Below are 22602 nucleotides of genomic sequence, written 5' to 3'. Positions count from 1 at the left end.
GTTCTTTTAATTTTCTTTTTTTCTTTATTTTCATTCTCTTCTACTTCTCCTTTATTTTCTACCCTTCTCCATCTCTTTTAATATATTTTTTTCTATATTTTCTATTTGTTAAAACTAGTGTCTATACTTTTTTTGAACAATTTAATTTATTTTCTTTTTCTACTTTATTTCTCTCTTCTCATATTTTTCACAACAGAAAGTTTTATTTAAACAAATAGAAAACATAGAAAAATTACGTTAAAAGAAACAGAGAAGGAGAAGAAAATAAATAAATAAAAGGAAAATTCAAAGAACATAAAAGAAAAAAAATTAAATTGCTCAAAACGAAAAAAAATATAGGAATCAATTGTATAATTTAACCTAAAATTTTAGTTTGAAATGATGATTTAACATGTCAGATCAGCTTAGAGTTACACCGTTAACAGCAATTAACACTCAATGAATGTAAGTAACTAAAACATAACATTTCAAACATAAATGACTAAAATGTAACCTGATACAAAGAAAAGTGACTATTAAATTTACCCTAAAAAAACCGTATACTTACTTAAATATTAAAAAAAAAAAAAAGAGAGAGCATATTTCTTAAAATATAACCGATAATCTACTGTATTTTCCACGGTCAAACTGAATTTTCTTTCACTTTGAACTTTAAAAGTGCATGAGATCATGTATTGTCAAATTCGGAAGCTGCAAGTTTATTAAGATTGTAACTCCTGAAAGTTGTTGAAGATCAAGAATGTCACCATACCATCTTAAGCAATGGCCACTTTGTGTTACATGCCTATGCGCAGCAACTACAGTTACACAAGCAAGCTTCTTTGCATGCTCTCGCATTGAAGTTCATCGAAACTTGAGGCACCTAAGGGAAGGGATATGATGAATTGATTTGCTGAGTCGAACTTAAGAGGATAACTCGCATCATTCATCCTTGAGAGTCTGTCTTGATTATCTCCATTCCCACGTGTTAGGGGCACACTGCTCATACATCTACCATCCTGGCCTTGTTGCTTCTCTGCCGGATAAAAACCTGGCAAGCACCAGCAACTGGCGATATCCTAACTGAAGCTGCTGAATGAACCACATGAGTTTAAGATGTCACAAAATTGTCTTGGTAGAGACCGAATCAATCACCACTGTTGAGAACTTTCAAGCCATATAAACTCCCTCGTATGTCCGAAGATGTCGATGATGAAGTTATAATAGAATCAGCATACAATGAATACGAAATTTCGTTTTCATTGCTATACATGGTGTAGTTGAAGATGCAGTTCAATCTAATTTCAGGAATCAAAGTGAAACCTTCACCAGTCCAAGCCCCACTACTCCATAATGTTTCATTTTAGGATCCATTTTGAATTCAAAATCCCCATTGTTTGCGTTTTTCTTCATCTAACCAAGATGTTAAAGACCAAACTTTTCCAGTTTTATTACCGTAACCAAGATTCATCCCAGGCAAAAAAGTGTTTGAAGGGTAATCAGAGCTCTGCCATAGTATACCCAAATTCCCAAAATCCAACAGCGTTGCACTCACGTTTCAGCTTAATGATGGATCATCACTCACTCTATAAGTTGTTCTGCCACTGACAATCACAAGGTATTCAACGCCACTGATGGTGAGAATCATAGATGAACCACTGAAACGAAGGTCTCCAGTGGCAACTTACACAATATAGATTTGTTCATCCTAGTGAAAACAACCCAAGTTCAAAGGCATTTCAAGAAGATGTTAACTGACCTGAGGCCTTCATGTTTTGACCTTGGAAAAGGGTATCAATGGCTGAAACTCTTATATTGTAAACCTGCAAGTAAAAGCATGAAAAAACAAGCAAGAAAATGCATGGTAATTTTCTCATGGTTTCCATATTTTTTCAACAATTGTAGTTAACCATTAACAGTTAGTATTACAGGTATTTTCTTCCATGAGTTTTTTTATTTTATGTAAATGAAAAACACCATGGAACGCCAAGCTTTTACCAAAGACTTTTCATAGTTTTCCACTAAAAAAGATTTTCTTTTTGTTATTCTTCCATATTTAAAACATACACAATAATATTAATTAGTAACACAAGTACATTCATAGCAAAGAGGGCTTCTAATGGACAAGACTAGGAACCAAGCATTTGAACCGCACCCATTTTACTTAAGCTTTTTAAGTAGGAGTTTCAAAATTTTCTCAATGTCAGGGGTTACATGAGCTATAATCGAAAATAACTATCGAGGTTCCATCAAAGAAACTGTGACATCATTCACTGAAAATTTTTCAGGCTGATTTGAACTATTTGTCGTACTCCTTGCATTAGAGAAGGCAGGCTTTTTGGGAGAATTTAGAACTGTGAGCTCATTGGTAAGCATGGAAACAACTTCCGACATTGTCGGTCTATCAGCAGCCATTTCTTGAACACAAAGAAGAGCCACATTGATGTATCTGTACACCATAGGATATGAAACTTGGTCTTCCAATTTAGGATCCATCAACTCAAAAACTCTATCTCCTTTCCACAATTCCCATGCCTGAAGTAAAACCAAGAAGTTTGAATGTGAAACTCGAGATAAAATGAAAAAAAAAAAAAAAAAACAAGTTACTCAGACTCAAATGAGAGTATCGAGTTCCGGTTTAACGGAGAAAGCTTGTAACTCACATGTCCAATTACATTAAGAAAACTGCTATGGTAAAAGCCAGTGCTCTTCTTGCCACTCACTATCTCCAACAGCAGCACACTGAAGCTGAACACGTCTGATTTAATGGAGAAAAGGCCTTCCATGGCATACTCAGGTGACATATAGCCACTATATTTTCATCATTTCATACAAAAGTTGATTAGATTCTTAGTGAAAGAGACTTAAACTAGCAGATAATATTGTAAGTCATGGAGATTTCAACTTTCACTTACTAAGTTCCTACAATCCTATTAGTATTTGCTTGTAACTTGTCACCACCAAACATTCTTGCCAACCCGAAGTCCAATATTTTCGGGTTCATTTCACCGTCTAAAAGGATATTGCTTGCCTTAAGATCTCGATGTATGATCCTTAATCTTGAATATTGGTGAAGATACAACAGACCTTGCGCAATCCCCTCGATTATTCGAACTCGTGTTCCCCAGTCTAGTAATCCTTGATTGTCTGAACCTGAGACAAATTTACAAAAATGTTGCTTACAAAAAGCAAATCTTGGAAAGAAAAAAAGGAAGCTTTTAAGGATTCAGAAACCGCAAACCAAAAAGAAATGAATCCAGGCTTTTGTTAGGCATGAACTCATAGATCAATATCTTTTCTCCTTGTTCTAAACAGCAACCCAATAGTCTAACAAGGTTCCTATGTTGAAGCTTTGCTATAAGCATCGTCTCATTTTTTAACTCTTCGAGCCCTTGCCCGGACCTTTTTGAAAGCCTTTTCACTGCTATTTCTTGTCCATTTAATAGTTTTCCCTGCAATCAAAATCATTCGAACCTGAACTCCATTTCTGGTAATAATCTTAAAATGTGATAGACTTCATACCTTATAAACAGGTCCAAATCCCCCTTCTCCCAGCTTATTCTCCGAGGAGAAGTTATCAGTAGCTAGCGATACACTATCAAAGCTAAACAGTGGAAATGGGGAATCCTTCCTCTTCCGTTTTCTGGAGTTTTCGGAACCTGAAAAATCACTGCTACTCGTTGTGATGCTCATCTCCATATCAAAGAGTAGTATATCCTGGCTTGGATCTTCTCTGTCCCCTGTTTCCAAAGACAGAGAGGTCTGCATATGTAAGTACATCCATTCGCATACAGAAAGAGTTTGCGAATCAATTCACAAAGGTTGTTAGTAAACAAAGTACCTTTGTTTTTAAAACTCTTCCTCCACCGACTAACGATGTAAGATGAAGGAAGTAGCACAAATAAAACAACAGGAATTGCAATTATCCATAGGTACCAATTGGCTCCTAGAACTCAAATTCGAGAAAGTAAGAATGTGAAACAATTTAATGGTCAATTTAGTTAAAAGTTTTTAAAAAGAAACTACCTTTGTCATTGTCAATTTCGGAAGCTGCAAGTTTGATGAAGATTGTACCTCCATTTGGATCCTTTGCTGAAAGTTGTTGAAGATCAAGAATGTCACCAGACCATATTAAGCAATGGCCACTTGTGTTACATGCATATGCACTGCAACTGCAGTTACTCAAGCAAACTTCTTCACATGTTCTCACATCATAGTTCGTCAACACTTGAGGCCCCGAAGGGAAAGGATATGATGAATTTATTTGCCGAGTCGAACTTAGAGGATAGCTCACATCATCCATCATTAAGAATCCATCTTTATTATCTCCATTCCCGCACGTTAGGGGCATACTCCTCATACATCCACCATCTTGGCCTTGTTGCTTCTCCGATGGATAAAAACCTGGCAAGCACTGGCAACTTCCGGTATCCTCGTTGCAGCAACTGAATGGACCACAAGAGTTTAGAATGTCACAGAATTGTCTTGGTTGAGACCAAAACAATCCCCACTGTTGAGAACTTTCAAGCCACACGAACTCCCTCATATGTCCGTCGATGTCAATGATGAATCGAGTTATGATAGAAGAATTATACAACGAATACGAAAAATACGTTTGATTTTCATCGCTATACATGGTGTAGTTGAAGATGTAGTTCAATCTCATTTCAGGAATCAAGGTGAAACCTTTACCTGTCCAAGCCCCGCTATTCCATAATGTTTCGGTACCCTTCATGAGGAACACTCCATTTGATTTTTTAGGATCCATTTTCAACTCAAATTCCCCATTGTTTGGGTCTTCTTCATCCAACCAAGATGTTAGAGACCAAACTTTTCCAGTTTTATTATTGTAACCAAGTTTCATCCCAGGCAAAAAAGTGTTTGAAGGGTAATCAAAGCTCTGCCATGGTATATCCATATTCCCATCTCTTAGAACCAAATTCCCAGAATCCAACAGCGTTGCACTCACGTTTTGGCTTGATAATGGATCATCACTCACTCTATAACTTGTTCTGCCATTCACAATCACAAGGTATCCATCTTCATTGATGGTGAGAATCATAGATGAACCACTGAAAGGAAGGTCTCTATTGGCAATCCACACAATATCTTTGGTTGGAACATTCTTCATCCGAATCCCCAAATACATATTTGTTGAGCCTAGTGAAAAGAATCCCAATTCAAAAGCATTTAGAGAGGATGTTAATAGACCTGAGGCTGTCATGTTTTGACCTTGGAAAAGGGTATCAGTGGCTGAAACTGTTTCATTGTAAACCTGCAAGTAAAAGCATGAAACAACAAGCAAGGAAATACATGGAAACTTTCTCAGGGTTGCCATGTTTTTTGCTAATTGTGGACAGTCACTAACAGTTAGTATTACAGGTCTTTTCTTCCATATATATTTTCTATTTTATGTTTAAAGAAAAACACCATGGAAGGCCAAGCTTTGACCGAAGACTTTTCCTGGTTTTCCATTAAAAAAGAATTGTTTTTTTGTTGTTCTTCCAAGTTCAAGAGACCGAGGCAGTTGCCATGAAAGGGTTCTGATTATTATATGGTTGCGTTAAAAAACTGGGGTTGAAACTTTGTTTTCATGAAAACAACAATGAAACCCAGCCAAAATGGTCTCAAATAAATCCATTTGGTGATAAAGTCATGGCTCCAAGTTTCAGTTTTGAAACCCAAACATTAATAAACATTAACATTAGTCTAATAATCAATAGGCCAATAATGCCAGACATGGTTTCATTTCTAATCCAACTCAAACCCATGTGTTATTACAGAATTTCTGAAAAAAAAACTACATTTAAAACACAAATCAAAATTTTCTCTCTCTTGTACCTCCGTCCGCTTGTAGAGATTGTTTGAACCATATAACGGTTCTTACTGCTGATATGGTACTTCTCTCTCTGCTTTGGAGCCGCCTCTTCCCACTAAGTCTTTCGTCGACCAGCCTGCAATCGAATCTGATCACAATCTATCAAATCATTTCCCTGCTCGAAAACCAAGAAAAAAGCGGAGGAGACTGGATGTTTGTTGGCCAACATAGAACAAGATTATTGAAAATTTTGCATAGCATCGGAGAAATGCTGGAAGATAGAAAATTCAATAAATCGAGGAAAGAAATTACGGAACTCAAGACAAATGATTAATGTCACCATTATCAACGAAACTAAAGAGGCTAACCTTAACCTCAACAAGCTTGTGGAAGTTGAGGAGTGGTACTGGTACCAAAGATCTTGAACTAAATGAATACAAAATACCTAATTCTTCAATGCCACAACAATCAATCATGGGCGAAACAATGGCATCAACTGTATTAAAAATTATCAGAGGTATTGGATTGCAAAAGAAGACAATTTGGATACTCATTAGCTCCTATTTCAAAAATCTGTTCTCTCGTCAACAATCGCATTTCCAAAATTTGAAAATTTATAAAGATTTTCTAGCATGAGTGAGGCAAGATTCGGTACAAACTGTCTATAAAGATTTTCTAGCTTGGTTGGATGCTTGCTTTACTTAATTGCAGCCAGATTCGGTACAACTGTAATCCATTACAAAGCCGCCAAAAGGAACATTGATCTATGCAGTGAAGTTTATGAAGCAGAATATGTTGCAGGTGCTGTACCTGTCAATCAGGCCATTTGGTCAAGAAAGTTATTGAATGACTTGAACATATACCAAGAGGAAGCAACAGATATGAAATGTGACAATCAATCTACTGTTGCAATTGCAAAGAATCCACTATTCCATAAAAAAAAATAAACATTCAAAGTATCATTTTTTGAGGAAGTGGAACAAGCAAATGAGGTAACACTGGTTCATTGCAGTTCACCATATCAATTAGCAGATATTCTAACTAAGCCTATTGGGAAGATGAAGTAATATGACATTGGAGTTCACAGCATGGAGGTCAAGGAGAGTGTTGCAAGATGACCAACCATGCAGTGGCGAATACATATGGCGGACAGTTCAAGCATACGTCACATGGCGGACCCAAGCATGAGACGGCTGGCGGACTGTTAATATGCGAACTATCATACGGAGAGTTCTTACACGACAAGATTGGCGGATTGTCTAAACATATTGGCGAACTGTCTAAGTGCAAGCATACCTGCGGACAATCAAAGTGCAAACTGTCCAGCGATGAAGTGAACTACGAGATGAAGTGCTAGCTGACTTCTTAGATTAGAAAACTGATGTTTTTGATTTAGTTTTTTTGTTTAGTTCTTTTTGTAAAATACTTAGTTGAAAATAAATTAACTTGACGTGTTTAGGTGTTGATTTATACAATTAGTTTGTGTAGAAGTTAAGCTTTCCTGTCTTTCAAGACATTAGTTGGATTAGCTGAATTCTTTAAAAAACAAGTGATATATATATTTTGTAACTTTTGAAATGAAAATTAAGAGTGAGTCAGATCAGTTCATCTTGCTGGTTATTTGTCTCATTTTAACTTTCTTAGTCTCAAAACACCAACACTACTACATAATGTTTCAGTACACTACACGAGGAACACTCCATTTGATTTTTTAAGATCCATTTTGAACTCAAAATCCCCACTGGGTTTTCTTCATCTAACCAAGATGTTAAAGACCAAGCTTTTCCAGTTTTATTACTGTAACCAAGATTCATCCCAGGCAAAAAAGTGTTTGAAGGGTAATCAAAGCTCTGCCATAGTATACCCAAATTCCCAAAATCCAACAGCGTTGCACTCACGTTTCAGCTTAATGATGGATCATCACTCACTCTATAACTTGTTCTGCCACTGACAATCACAAGGTATCCATCGCCATTGATAGTGAGAATCATAGATGAACCACTGAAAGGAAGGTCTGTTGGGATTAAAAACAAAAATCAACCAAGGTTGACAGAAGCTTGAGCAACAAGGCTCAATGCTTGCAGATGAAACAAATAGAATCGGGCTTGAAGAGCAAAAATGAAAACAAAGAAAAGAGAGAGTTTTCTGATGAAATTCAATGATTTCATTAAAAACAATGAATAAAAGCATTGAGTCATTACATATACTAGTTCATGAGCTGGTCAAAATGTCACAAACATTACCTAATCATTCCCTACTACCACTAATTTCATTGAAACTTGATAAATGGAACTTGTACACTTTGACAAAGTTGATTCATCAGCTCAACATTACCTAATTACATCAAATACATCACCAACTATGTTCAAAACTAACTAGATTACATGACATCAACTAAACTAACAAAACAAAATAGTAGCAAAAACTTTAGCAGCTGCATGCATGGCTCGAGCTGCTTCTTTGCCCTTTAACTGCTTCATATGTTGCATGCAGACCAACTTCAACACTCCTCCTTGGTTTGCATGCTGCAAATTCTTATTTTCCTTCTTAATTCATTGAATCTTGACACGCTAAGGGGCTTTGTCAAGATGTCAACAACTTGATCTTCAGAACTGCAATGAATCAGTCTCACCTCTCGAGCTTGCTCCATTTCTCTAACAAAATGAAACTTAATCTTGAAGTGTTTTGTCCTTCCATGGAACATTGGATTCTTTGCAATTGCAACAGGAGATTGATTGTCACAATTGATCTTTGTTGCTTCCCTTTGATGTTGATTCAAATCAGCCATGATTTTCCTTAGCCAAATGGCTTGGTTGACAGCTCTTGTAGCTACCACATATTCTGCTTCAACAGTTGACTAAGCAACAACATTTTACTTCTTCGAACTCCAACAAAAAATGACTGAACCAAGGGTAAACACATACCCTAAAGTGCTCTTCATATCATCTAATGATCCAACCCAGTCACTATCAGTATAACCAAGTAACTTCATGCTTTCAACTTTCGTAAACTTCAAACCAAAACTCATTGTGCCTTTGATGTACCTGAGAACTCTTTTGGCAGCTTGTAAGTGCTTTTCATTGTAGCAATGTATGAATCTTGATAGCAGACTAACAACAAACATGATGTCTGGTCTAGTCATAGTCAGATATAGCAAACATCCAACCAAACTCTTATAGGTTGACTCATTAACCTTCTCAAAATCACATTGGCTCAATAGTTTCTCTCCAACAGCAATTGATGTGCTTGTTGCTTTGCAATTTTGCATGGAGAATTTGTTTAGAATCTTTGAGGCAAAAGCCTTATGACTTAAAAAGATTCCATTCTGAGTTTGTGACATTTTCATGCTAAGGAAGTAAGTCATTTTTCCCAAATCAGACATCTCAAACATTTGCTCTATTTTCTCCTTAAAATCAGCCAATATAGCATGATTTCCCCCTGTCACTAGCAGGTCATCCACATACAAGGATACAATCACTTGTGTTTCAATACCTTCTCTTTTGAGATACAAGGTTAGCTCACTAATGCTCCTCTCGAATCCTAGGGTAGTTAGATAGTTGTCGATTCTATCATACCAGACTCTTGGTGTCTATTTCAAGCCATACAAGGGTTTCTTCAGCTTTTAGACATTGTCTTTTTTGCCTTCAACTTTGAACCCTTCAGGCTGTTCAATATAAATTTCTTCCTCAAGATAGCCATTGAGGAAGGTTTCCTTTACATCAAGCTGATGGATTTTCCATTGCTTTTGTGCAACCAAGGCAATTAGCAGCCTAAAAGTGTCAAGCCTGCCCACTAGTGCAAATGTTTCAAAGTACCTTTCATTACCAGCCTTGCTTTTAGCTTGTTCAAACTTCCGTCAGCATTGTGCTTGGCTCAAAACACCCACTTCACTCCTATGACCTTCTTGTTGACTGGTCTTGAAACCATCTCCCAAGTCTAATTTTTTTCAATCATGCTGATTTCATCAACCATAGCCTGTTTCTAGCCTTGCTAAGCTTTAGCCTCTTCAAAACAACTTGGTTCAACTGCAGGTAGTTGAGCTCTTTCATACATCTTAGCCAATGGTTTAGTGCCCCTGATTGGTTCATCATCAATGTCCACTTCAAGACCATTTTGATCAGCTTCAATCTGATCTGTCACAAGATCTTCAATAGCAGCCTCTGGCTCATTCTTATCCCAGTTCTAGGCTGACTTCTCATCGAATACAACATCTCTGCTCACAAGTACTTTGTTGGATGAAGGATCCAAGATCCTATAGCCCTTCTTGATACTGCTATAGCCCACAAGGATACCAGGTTGAGCTTTCTTGGCCAACTTGTCCCTCTTAACAGCAGGAAAATATGCATAAAAGATGCAGCCAAAGACCCTCAGGTGAGCCAGTAATGGTTTGAACCTGAACCAAGCCTCAAATGGAGTTTTCTAAACTAATGCCTTGGTTGGGAGCCTGTTTTAGAGGTATACAGCAGTATTAACTGCCTCAGCCCACAAATTTTTGGGCAAATTTCTCTTAAGTAACAAACATCTAGCCATATCCATCAGGCTTCTATTCTTTCTTTCACTTACACCATTCTGTTGAGGTGTGTAGGTGTTGGTGACTTGGTGCTAATGCCTGCTTCATTACAAAAATTCTGAAACATGGCTGAGGCATACTCAACCCCATTACCAGAGCTCAATGTCTTCAACTTGCAACCTGCTTCAGTCTCTGCTACAGCTTTAAACTTCTAAAACACTGATGCAACTTCTGGTTTGTGTTTCAAAAAGTAAATTCAACAATATCTCGAGTAATCATCAATGAAAAGGAAGAAATACTTGTTTCCATTCAGGGACTGTGTCTTCATGGGGCCACACACATCAGTATGGACCAGTTGCAGCCTTTCAGAAGCTCTCCAGGCTTTGTTTGAAGGAAATGGCAGTATAGCTTGTTTTCCTAACTGACATGCTTCACAAGCTTCTTCCTTCTCAACTAAATTAGTGAATTTTTCAACCAAGTCTTCTTTGGTTAGCTGAGCCAATGACTTGTAGTTGACATAGCCAAGCCTCTTGTGCCACAGCTTGGATTCATCTGAAATAGCTGTGTGAACACTGCTTAAGCTTTTGTTCCAATCCACAACAAAGCTTTTATCAGCCATGGTCACTAACATGAGCTTGGATCCATTTGGATCACTGATTAGGCATTCTTTGCCTTTAAATGCCACAAAGTAGCCTTTTTCTAACAACTGAGCTATGCTGAGCAGATTTCTGTCAATTTTAGGCACTAACAGGACATTTGAAACAAGCTTGTTACCCGTGGGAGTGTGTATTAGCACATCTCCCTTGCCTTCTGCTTTGATGAAATGTCCATTTCCAACTTTCACTTTTGTTTTAATGTTTCTATCAATTGACTAAAAGATGAAAGCATTAGGGGTCATGTGATTTGTGCAACCACTGTCTAACAACCACCCCTTTGTGGCCTTTTCTTTTGCAGCTAAGCAAGAAACTGCAAAGACTTGCTCTTCTTGGTCACTTTCCTCTTCTGCTACTCTAGCCTCAACTCTAAGCTGTTGAGGTTGATTTGGCCTTTGTTTGCCTTTGTTTCTACAAACTTTCTCAACATGACCCATCTTTTTGTAAACTTGGCACTACACATCAGGCTTAAACCAACAGTTTGCCTCTGGATGACCTAGCCTTTTGCAATGTCTGCAAGTCGATCCTTTCTTCTTGCACCATCTGATTTAGGCTTGCCTTTCCAGGTTTTCTTGCCCTAGTAGGTAGAGGAGCTCGAGGCTAGTTTGTTTTTGGCTTGAAAGGCACCTTTTTGATGCTCTTCCAGTCTACTGGCTCTCCTTTCCTCTTGAGCATAAAGAACATTGATCAGCTCTGTCAATGAGATGCTGGTCAGGTCCCTCGAGTCTTCAAGGGATGATGTCTTTGCCTCATGCCTTTCCGGCAAGGTTGAGATCACTTTCTACACAATTTTTGCTTCATTAAACTATTCTCCAAGAAGTCTGATACTGTTTACCACAATCATGATTCTGTTTGAGTATTGCTTCACTGTTTCTTCCTCCTTCATCTTCAAGTTTTCAAAATCCCTTCTCAAATTCAGTAGTGCTGTCTTATTCTTTCAGTTCCTTGAAACTCCTCCTTCAACTTATCCCAGATCTGTTTTGGTGACTCACAAGTCATGATTCTTGTGAAAATCACATTATACACACTATTTTGGATGCAAGACATGGCTTTGTGCCTTTTGGTTCTTTCATCTGCATGTTGCCTAATCTGAGTCATTGTTGGATTAGCTCTTAGAGGTGCTGGTTCAGCATCTGAGTTGACAACCTCCCACAAGTTGAATACTTGTAGGTAGGTTTTCATTTTGACTACCCATATGCCATATGTGGTAGCCCTCTCCATTGAACACTGGTGGTGCTGCAGGTGAGAAACATGATGAAGACATGGTTTTAAGGGTTGAAGTATAACAAGTCCACTAAGAATAGGGCTTTAGATACCAATTGTTGGGATTAAAAACAAAAATCAACCAAGGTTGACAAAAGCTCGAGCAATAAGGCTCGATGCTTGCAGATGAAACAAATAGAATCGAGCTTGAAGAGCAAAAATGAAAACAAAGAAAAGATAGAGTTTTCTGATGAAATTCAATGATTTCATTAACAACAATGAATAAAGGCATTGAGCCATTACATATACCAGTTCATGAGCTGGTCAAAATGTCACAAACATTACCTAATCATTACCTACTACCACTAATTTCGTTGAAACTTGATAAATGAAACTTGTACACTTTGACAAAGCTGATTTATCGGCTCAATATTACCTAATTACATCAAATACATCACCAACTATGTTCAAAACTAACTAGATTACATGACATCAACTAAACTAACAAAACAAAACAGTAGGAAAAAATTTAGCAGCTGCATGCATGGCTCGAGCTGCTTCTCTGCTCTTTAACTGCTTCATATGCTGCATGCAGACCAATTTCAACAAGGTCTCTATTGGCAACCTACACAATAAAGATTTGTTCGGAAACAACCCAAGTTCAAAGGCATTTCAAGAAGATGCTAACTGATCCGAGGCCCTCATGTTTTGATCTTGGAAAAGGGTATCAATGGCTGAAACTAGTCTTTCATTGTAAACCGACAAGTAAAAGCATGAAAAAACAAGCAAGGAGATACATGGAAATTTTCTCACGGTTGCCATGTTTCTTTGACAGTATTGTAGTTAACCATTAATAGTTAGTATTACAGGTCTTTTCTTACATACGAGTTTTTTATTTTATGTGAAAGAAAAACACCATGGAAGGCCAAGCTTTTACCAAGACTTTTCCTAGTTTTCCATTAATAAAGTTCATTTTGTTATTCTTCCATATTCAAAACAGATACTGTAATATCTTTCATGTGCAATATCCAATTCTTAAGTAACACAAGTACATTCATAGCAAAGAGGGCTTCTAATGGACAAGACTAGGAACCAAGCATTTGAACTGCACCTGTTTTACTTAAGCTTTTTAAGTGGGACTTTCAAAAATTTCTCGATGGCAGGTGTTACATGAGCTATAATCTAAAATAACTATCGAGGTTCCATTAACGAAACTGTGACGTCATTTACTGAAAATTTTTCAGGCTGATTTGAACTATTTGTCGTACTCCTTGCATTAGAGAAAGCAGGCTTTTTGGGAGATTTTAGAACTGTGAGCTCATTGGTAAGCATGGAAACAACTTCCGACATTGTCGGTCTATCAGCTGCCATTTCTTGAACACAAAGAAGAGCCACATTAGTGTATCTGTGCAGCATAGGATATGAAACTTGGTCTTCCAATTTAGTATCCATCAACTCAATAACTCTATCTCCTTTCCACAATTCCCATGCCTGAAGTAAAACCAAGAAGTTTGAATGTGAAACTCGAGATAAAATGAAAAAAAAAAAAAATTACTCAGACTCGAATGAGAGTATCAAGTTTCGGTTTAATGGAGAAAGCTTGTCACTCGCATGTCCAATTAGATTAAGAGAACTGCTATGGTAAAAGCCAGTGCTCTTCTTGCCACTCACTATCTCCAACAGCAGCACACCGAAGCTGAATACGTCGGATTTAATGGAGAAAAGGCCTTCCATAGCATACTCAGGCGACATATAACCACTATATTTTCATTATTTCATACAAAAGTTGATTAGATTCTTCAGTGAAAGAGACTTAAACTAGCAGACAATATTGTAAGTCATGGAGATTTCAAATTTCACTTACTAAGTTCCTACAATCCTATTAGTATTCGCTTGTAACTTGTCAGCACCAAACATTCTTGCCAACCCAAAATCTGATATTTTCGGGTTCATTTCACCGTCTAAAAGGATATTGCTTGCCTTAAGATCTCGATGTATGATCCTTAATCTCGAATATTGGTGAAGATACAGCAGACCTTGCGCAATCCCCTCGATTATTCGAACTCGTGTTCCCCAATCTAGTAATCCTTCACTGTTTGAACCTGTTACAAATTAACAAAAATATTGCATATCAAAAGCAAATCTTGGAAAGAAAAAAAAAAAAAGGCAGCTTTAAGGATTCAGAAACCGCAAACCGAAAAGAAATGAATCCAAGCTTTTGTTAGGCATGAACTCATAGATCAAAATCTTTTCTCCTTGTTCTAAACAGCAACCCAATAGTCTAACAAGGTTCCTATGTTGAAGCTTTGCTATAAGCATCGTCTCATTTTTTAACTCTTCGAGACCTTGCCCGGACCGTTTCGAAAGCCTTTTCACTGCTATTTCTTGTCCATTTAATAGTTTTCCCTGCAATCAAAATATTTCGAACCTGAACTCCATTTCTGGTAATAGTCTTAAAATGTATAGACTTCATACCTTATAAACAGGTCCAAATCCCCCTTCTCCCAGCTTATTCTCCGAGGAGAAGTTATCAGTAGCTAGCGATACACTATCAAAGCTAAACAGTGGAAATGGGGCATCCTTCCTCTTCCGTTTTCTGGGGTTTTCGGAACCCGAAAAATCACTGCTACTCGTTGTGATGCTCATCTCCATATCAAAGAGTAGTATATCCTGGCTTGGATCTTCTCTGTCCCCTGTTTCCAAAGACAGAGAGGTCTGCATATGTAAGTACATCCCTTCGCATACCGAACGAGTTTACGAATCAATTCACAAAGGCCGACACAAAACAAATTACCTTTGTTTTTAAAACGCTTCTTCCGCCGAATAACAATGTAAGATGAAGGAAGAAACACCAGTAAAACAATAGAAATTGCAATTATCCATAGGTACCAATTGGCTCCTAGTACTCGATTATGAGAAAGTAAGAAAGTGAAACAATTTAATGATCAATTTAGTTAAAAGTTTGTAACAAGTACCTCTTCCATTGTCAAATTCAGAAGCTGCAAGTTTGATGAAGATTGTACGTCCATTTGGATCCTTTGCTGACAGTTGTTCGAGACCAAGAATGTCACCGTGCCACCTCAAGCAAAGGCCACTTGTGTTATATGCATATGCACTGCAGGTGCAATTACTCAAGCAAGCTTCTCTGCATGCTTTTGCGTCGGAGTTTGAAACTTGAGGGCCTGATGGGAAATTATATGATGAATTGATTTTCTGAGTTGAACTTACAGGATACCTCACATCATTCATCCTGAAGAACATGTCCCTATTATCTCCATTCCCACATGTTAGGGCCACTCTCCTCATACATCCACCATCCTGGCCATGTTGCTTTCCCGATGGATAAAAACCCCGCAAGCACCTGCAACTGGTGGTATCCTCACTGCAGCTGCTGAATGGGCCACAAGAGTTTAAAACCTCACAAAATTGTCCTGGTTCAAACCAAATCGACATCCATTGTTGAGACTCTTCAAACCACACAAGTTCTCTCATATGTCCGGTGACATCGATGATGAATCTAGTTATAACAGAAGAATTATACACTGAATACGAAAAATATGTTTCGTTTTCATCACTATACATGCTGTAGTTGAAGTAGTTGAAGATGTAGGGCGAAAGCATTTCAGGCATGAAAGCAAAACCATACCCATTCCAAGGCCCACTCATCCATAATATTTCAGTACCCCTCATGAGGAACACTCCATTTGATTTTTTAGGATCCATTTTCAGCTCAAAATTCCCTTTATTTGGGTCCGCTTGATCTAACCAAGATGTTAAGGACCAAACTTTTCCAGTTTTATTATTGTAACCAAACTTCATCCCAGGCAAAAAAGTGTTTGAAGGGTAATCAAAGCTCTGCCATAGTATATCCATATTCCCATCTCTTAGAACCAAATTCCCAGAATCCAACAGCGTTGCACTCACGTTTTGGCTTGATGATGGATCATCACTCACTCTATAAGTTGCTCTGCCATTCGCAATCACAAGGCATCCATCATCATTGATGGTGAGAATCGTAGATGAACCAGTGAAAGGAAGGTCTCTATTGGCAACCCACACAATATCCTTGGTTGCAACATTCTTCATCCGAATCACCAAATATACATTTGTTGATCCTAGTGAAAAGAACCCTAATTCAAAAGCATTTCCGTAAGATGTTAACTGACCTGAGGCTGTCATGTTTTGCCCTTGGAAAAGGGTATCAGTGGCTGAAACTCTTCCATTGTAAACCTGCAAGTAAAAGCATGAAAAAACAAGCAAGGAGATAAATGGAAATTTTCTCATGGTTGCCATGTTTTTCTTGACAATATTGGAGTCAGCCATTAACAGTTAGTATTACAGGTCTTTTCTTCCATGAGTTTTTTTATTTATTTTATGTAACAAAAAACACCATGGTAGCCCAAGCTTTGACCAAAGACTTTTCGGGTTTTCCATTAAAAAAAAGAATTGTTTTGTTGTTCTTCCATATTCAAAGTGACTCACTCGTCTTCCACATTGAATTTTGAAAGCGTATAAGAAAAGGGAACTGAGGGGCCTTTTTATCAAAATAACCCTTTAATTTTAATTAAGTATCAAAATGACCCACTTTTTTAATTAAACACCAAAATGACCTGAAATCTATAGTAAAAGTTGGCGAAGCTAAATTATATAACGCCACCAACTTGCCACAGCAGCAGGAAGTATAAAAAATTAATTTTTTAGTGGAGCCATGTAGAATGACGTCATTTGTATAAATACCAAGAAAATACTAAAATTTTTGAAAATATGGAAGGACTTCAAAAAAATTAACTATTTTTCTAGTAGAGCCAAATTAAATGGCCTCGCCAGATTGTGCCATGTCAGTCTTTTTTAATTTTTACTTTTCCTTTATCTTTTCTCTTTATTTATTTTATTTATTTATTTTATTTTATGTATTTATTATTATTAACTTTAAAATTTTGAAATATACATTTGAAATATTTTATTAATATATATTTTGAAATTACTTTTTAAATTTTAAATATTATTTTTTAATATTTAGATATTTTAAACTTTCAAATTTATTATTAGTTTTATAATAATTCAAATATTATTTAATTTGTTTTATAATATTGTAAATTATGATTTTTAAATTATTTTTAAAGATATTCAAACTATTATTTAAATTCTATTTAAAAGTTAAAAATAAAATTTTATTTTAAAAGTGAAATTTAAATTAATAAAAAATTAAAAATATTTTTATTTTCTAGAAATACTATAAATTTTAGAAAAATAGGGACTTAAAAATAATTTTTAACAAGTTTTATTTGTCAAAAATTTATGGCATAATGACTTTACAAGAAAAAGTCATCTCCGCTCTCTATTTAAATTTTTAGGTTGTTTGTCAAATCACCTCCAAAATTAATATCATATAGATTGTCACGTGGATGCCATGTTAGCAATTTATTAGTTATTTTAAATATAAAAAATATGTAAAAGTATAAAAATATTTTTCAATACTTTTAAATTATTTAAAAAATTAATTAAATGCTAAATAACATACACAAAAACTTCCATGTGAATGCTACGTCAACAAAGTTAACAAAAGTTAATTTTTCCGTCAATTTTGAGTAATTTGACAAATATTATAAAGTTAAGGATTAAAAAGATGAAAAATTAAATAAATAACTAAAATAATATTTTTATAAAGTTTAAGAGTAAAACAAATATTTTTAATTTTTTATTAATTCAAATTTCACTTTTAAAATAAAATATTATTTTTAACTTTTAAATAGAATTTAAAAATAGTTTGAATATCTTTAAAATAATTTAAAAATCATAATTTAAAATATTATAAAACAAATTAAATAATATTTAAATTATTATAAAACTAATAATAAATTTGAAAGTTTAAAATATTTAAACATTAAAAAATAATATTTAAAATTTAAAAAATAATTTCAAAATATATATTAATAAAATATTTCAAATATATATTTCAAAATTTTTAAAGTTAATAATAATAAATAAAATAAATAAAGACAAAAAACAAAAGTAAAGTAAAAAAGTAAAAAGAAAAAGACTGACATGGCACAATCTGGTGGCGCCATTTAATTTGGCTCCACCAGAAAAATGGTTAATTTTTTTGAAGTCCTCCCATGTTTTAAAAAATTTCAATATTTCTCTGGTATTTATACAGGTGGCGCCATTCTACATGGCTCCACCAAAAAATTAATTTTTTATGCTCCCTACTGACGTGGCAAGTTGGTAGTGCCATATAGTTTGGCTCCACCAACTTTTACTGTAGATTTCAAGTGATTTTGAGTGATTTTAGTATTTAATTAAAAAAATGGGTCATTTTAGTACTTAATTAAAAATAAAGGGTTATTTTGATAAAAAGGCCGGGAACTGAGGTAGTTGCCTATTACATTATTTCGTTGCAAAACTGGGGTTGAATCTTTGTTTTCACGAAAATAACATTGAAACCCAGACAAAATGGTCTAAAAGAAAATCCATTTTGAAAGTCATCATGGTTAATTAATCGTATAATTCCTTCAATTTCCAATCTTATTATCTGTTGGGGATTTTTGGAGGAGGAGCAGAGGAAGAATTCAGGACAGAACAAAGCAATATCTTGCTCACAAACGTGCAGCAAGGGAGCTATGGCTTCAATTCATTTAGCTCATTCATTCAACTAGAAAAACAATACATATATAGTCAACTATATTACCTAAACATCCACCTAACACTACTAAGTTACTTTGGAATTTATGAAAACATTAAAAACTATACCAACTCAGTTCATTTTGAACTAAAAAACTAAACTAGTGCTTGAAGTAACAAAATGAACAGCAGCTTGAACTTTAGCCAGCATAAGTATGGCTTTGCAGCTTGTTATGCTTCTTGGCTGTTTCATGTGCTGCATGTGCTGCATGCATGCCAACTTTAACATTATCCAAATCTGTTACTATGTATAATTACAAACAATTACAATCAAATTCATTTATTGCATAGCATTTTGAAATGACCAAAGTGAGCATAGCATCCAACGAAATTAAGAATGTATTAATAAAGGAGCGAATGTTGAGAATCCACGATTTACTCACAGTGTGCATGGTTGCGCCACCGGTCCACCCAAAGGCCCACCCAAAAATGGGAGGTTCGGATAAAATATGGGCTCGAAATATGGGTTTGGGTAAAAAATGAGTCCGTTTAGAAAACAGGCCGAGCCTCAAGTAAAACTTTTTGGCCCAGCCGGCCCGAATTATATACTAAGTAAATATATATTCGTAATAGCCTAAATTTTCAAATGGTGTCGAACAATTATTCGAGATCACTAAATCCGACAAATGAGTAGAAAATATTAATAATTTAGTGAATATAAGTTAAGTGTGAAGTTAGGAAAATTTTTGAAATAGCGAATAGTGTACTAGAAATAAAAATTTTAAAAATTAGAATCGGAAATGAGATATCGAGAGTTTAAAAATTTAAAAACGAGCCATAAATATTTTTATAAATATTTATGGAGTGTTAATAAGTTAGTATTAAAGTTTCGTTAAGAAATTTTAAAGTTTCGATAGTTAATTGAATAAAAAGGATTAAATTGTAACAAATGTAAAATTATGGGAAATGATTAAATAGCTTAAATGATAAAAGTAAGAGGGTTTAAAAGGAAATAGACCCAAGGTCTATTTGGGCTGGACGGCAAAGTGTATGAAATCAGCAGGAAAATTGATGAATTAAGGGAAAAATTAGAATATTGCAAAATTTACTTAATAAACTAGGACTAAAGTGGAATTATCTAGAATTCTCATTATTTTTCTGCATTCTCATCAGAAAAAACACCATAGAAGAGTTTTTTTAAGCTGGTTTTTCATATTTTTACTGCAAGTGAGTTCAATTCTTGATTATTTCTTGAAATTTTTGTGTTTTTATGACTTTTACAACTAGGTCCACTTGTTGAATTCATTAGTTTTTGATTCTATGAAAGAAATTGGAAGTTTTTATGAATATATGTTGGAATTATATGATGATTTAGCATGGAATTAGAGTTTTAAATTGTTTATATGCTGATTTTATTGAAAGAATTGAATAGAAAGTGAATGTTTGGGACCTAATGTTAAAAGAGTTTGAAGTTAGGGTTTTATGTGGAAATTATGAATTTAAATAATTTTGAAATAACTTATAATGTCTAGGTAAAGCATTAATTGGGAAAAATTAGCTTCATTGAGGGATTAATTGAGCAAGGACTGAATTATATGAACTGTGAAATTTGGGGCAAAAATCGAAATCAACATTTGCACTAAAACAGTTTTGGACAGCAGCAGTAGTCTAACTTTGAAAAATCACCATAAATTGTAGAAATCTAATTAGAAGATGAAAAAAACATGAAATTAAAGCTTATTTAGTCTAGTTTCTCATAGAAGAAACGATGTAAGCAACGGAATTGTAGGTCATGAGATATAATAGATTTTGTGGGACAATGTCAGAATGATTTCAAGTTCCCCTATTTTGATTTTGGAAAATCATAAAAAATTGGATAAAAATAATTATGGGCTTAAATTTATATTTTTAAAATCCTTAATGAGTCTATTTTCAATAGAAACAAACATGGACATCATCCGAATTCTGTATGAAGAGATAATTAATTTTTAGTGAAGAAGGGTCGGAATTGTCAGACAGCAGAACAGGGGTGACTTTAAAGAATAAACTGTACTTATTGGATAAACCAAAAATTCTAAAAATTTTATGATAATAATATATATGAGTCTAGTTTCAGGGAAAATTATTGGATCCTAGTTTGGAGTTCTGTAGCTAAAGATAAAAATAATTTAGTGACTTTGGCACTGATGGACAGCATTGGAATATACATAAGTAAATAATGAAATTATAGATAATATTACTTATAAGCGGGTTGAAGATGAAGTCAATACTGATAAGTGAATGATTTTAAAATAATAGATCGAGAACCCGAAGCAAGTCGAGGAAAAGAAAAAGTAGCTGATTAGTCCCTAAACTTTCACAAATTTTGCAAATCAACCCAGGTAAGTTCATATGGTTGAAGTTTAATGATTATATGTTAATTTTATGAATTATATAATGTAATATGTATGATGAAATATATTTATTGATAAATAGAGAATAAAATAACAACACAAAAATCGAATAAATGATTAAATTGAGCGGAATGTCGGATTTGAGTACTTCTGATCAGTGACAAGTGATAAGTGGTAGCCTCAACTACACTTATCTGATCAGTGATAAGTGACAAGCGACAAGTGACAAGTGATAAGTGGTAGCTTTAGCTACACTTATCTGATCAGTGACAAGTGATAAGTGATAAGTGGTAGTTTTAGCTACACTTATCTGATCAGTGACAAGTGATAAATGTGATCAGTGTAAGACCGTGGCAGGACTATGACTTCAAAAGGTGATAAGTGATCATACGAAAGACCATAGTTATACTATGGCAAAGTGAAAGTGAAGTACTCAATTTTCCGTAACCATTCCCTAATTTGGCTAAAGAATGATATGTGACAAATGGGCCCAAAAGAATTAAAGGAAATGGATAAGTAGTAGTAAGTTTATACAAGGGAACTCACCAATGGCTGTGGTTGACAGGTGAACTTAATAATTGTGTATATTGTATAAGTGTATAAATATTTGGTAAGAGTTATGTTTTATGCCTATGAACTTACTAAGCTTCTATAAGCTTACATGAGTGTAATCAATGTCTCTTGTAGATTGACGTGGAAGTATACGGAGGATCGGATCAACACAGAGGATCACACTATCCAGATTATCTCCGTAGCTTTTATAAATTTCTTTTGATTTATATGGCATGTATAAGGTTTGATGATCATATAAATACTAAGACTTGTTTAAGAAATATACATTAAAGTAAAGAATGATGAATATGTTAAATAGTATAATTATAATAGTAGTATAATTTGGTATCAAATTGATTGAAATGAATTGGTTGGTTGGATTGGTCTCGGTTTTAAAATTTACAGGGAATGTTAGATATTTATAAATGGGTTATATTGAGCAAAAAAAAAAAAACTTTGGGATTTTGCGAAAAATTCCCTATGGTTTCGATTTAATTCTGGTTTGGTCTCGAAGTATGTTTTGGGCTTTGGAGGCCCATCTAAAGGACGCCATGACATGTTTTAGTAAATGAATAGTATTTAACTCGTATTAATGGAAAATTAATTTGGTAAACTCCGGTAATGCCTCCTACCCTATTCCGGCGACGAATACGGGTAAGCGGTGTTACATATTCTTTTATTTTTAATCATATTTACATTTTATTTTCAATTTTAATATAACCACTTTTTATTATATTTTCAATTTGTATATTGTTTTAAGAATTATTTTAGTCTCATTTTTTATTTGTTTCTGTTTTAATATTTGTTTTATGTTTTTAAATGTATTTGATTTATTATATTTTAACATTTTTATTTAATGAAATAAGCTGTAGC

The 22602-nt window shown here is 34.8% G+C and overlaps 2 protein-coding genes and 1 long non-coding RNA gene across 4 annotated transcripts; all 3 read right to left on the bottom strand.

Annotated features, from left to right (window-relative positions):
* Positions 1-1993: 1993 nt before the first annotated feature.
* LOC108451644 (G-type lectin S-receptor-like serine/threonine-protein kinase At4g27290) lies at positions 1994-5356 on the bottom strand. The gene is made up of 7 exons (XM_017749309.2): positions 4006-5356; positions 3821-3925; positions 3502-3719; positions 3221-3431; positions 2895-3132; positions 2643-2790; positions 1994-2514 (listed from the first exon to the last, which is right to left on the bottom strand). The coding sequence occupies exons 1-7, from the start codon at positions 5315-5317 to the stop codon at positions 2215-2217; spliced, it is 2532 nt and encodes an 843-aa protein (XP_017604798.1). The 5' UTR covers positions 5318-5356; the 3' UTR covers positions 1994-2214.
* Positions 5357-5689: 333 nt separating this feature from the next.
* On the bottom strand, positions 5690-7121 carry LOC128292790 (uncharacterized). Of its 2 annotated transcripts, none has more exons than XR_008282702.1 (2): positions 6166-7121; positions 5690-5972 (listed from the first exon to the last, which is right to left on the bottom strand). It is a non-coding gene; the product is annotated as an uncharacterized LOC128292790 (long non-coding RNA). The 2 variants fall into 2 exon arrangements; XR_008282701.1 differs by having other exon boundaries at positions 5690-5933.
* A 5973-nt stretch (positions 7122-13094) lies between these two features.
* LOC108453583 (G-type lectin S-receptor-like serine/threonine-protein kinase At4g27290) lies at positions 13095-16653 on the bottom strand. The gene is given in 6 exon segments (XM_053027730.1): positions 13095-13922; positions 14028-14265; positions 14359-14569; positions 14639-14856; positions 14958-15062; positions 15139-16653. Coding segments are annotated over 6 exon segments (2688 nt in total). The 5' UTR covers positions 16487-16653; the 3' UTR covers positions 13095-13354.
* Between the last annotated feature and the right edge of the window lie 5949 nt (positions 16654-22602).

Source organism: Gossypium arboreum, chromosome 5 (genome assembly GCF_025698485.1).
Source record: "Gossypium arboreum isolate Shixiya-1 chromosome 5, ASM2569848v2, whole genome shotgun sequence".
Classification (NCBI taxonomy): domain Eukaryota; kingdom Viridiplantae; phylum Streptophyta; class Magnoliopsida; order Malvales; family Malvaceae; genus Gossypium; species Gossypium arboreum.
The sequence above is the reverse complement of the archived record's forward strand: the minus strand, read 5'-3'. Positions and strand labels throughout refer to the sequence as shown.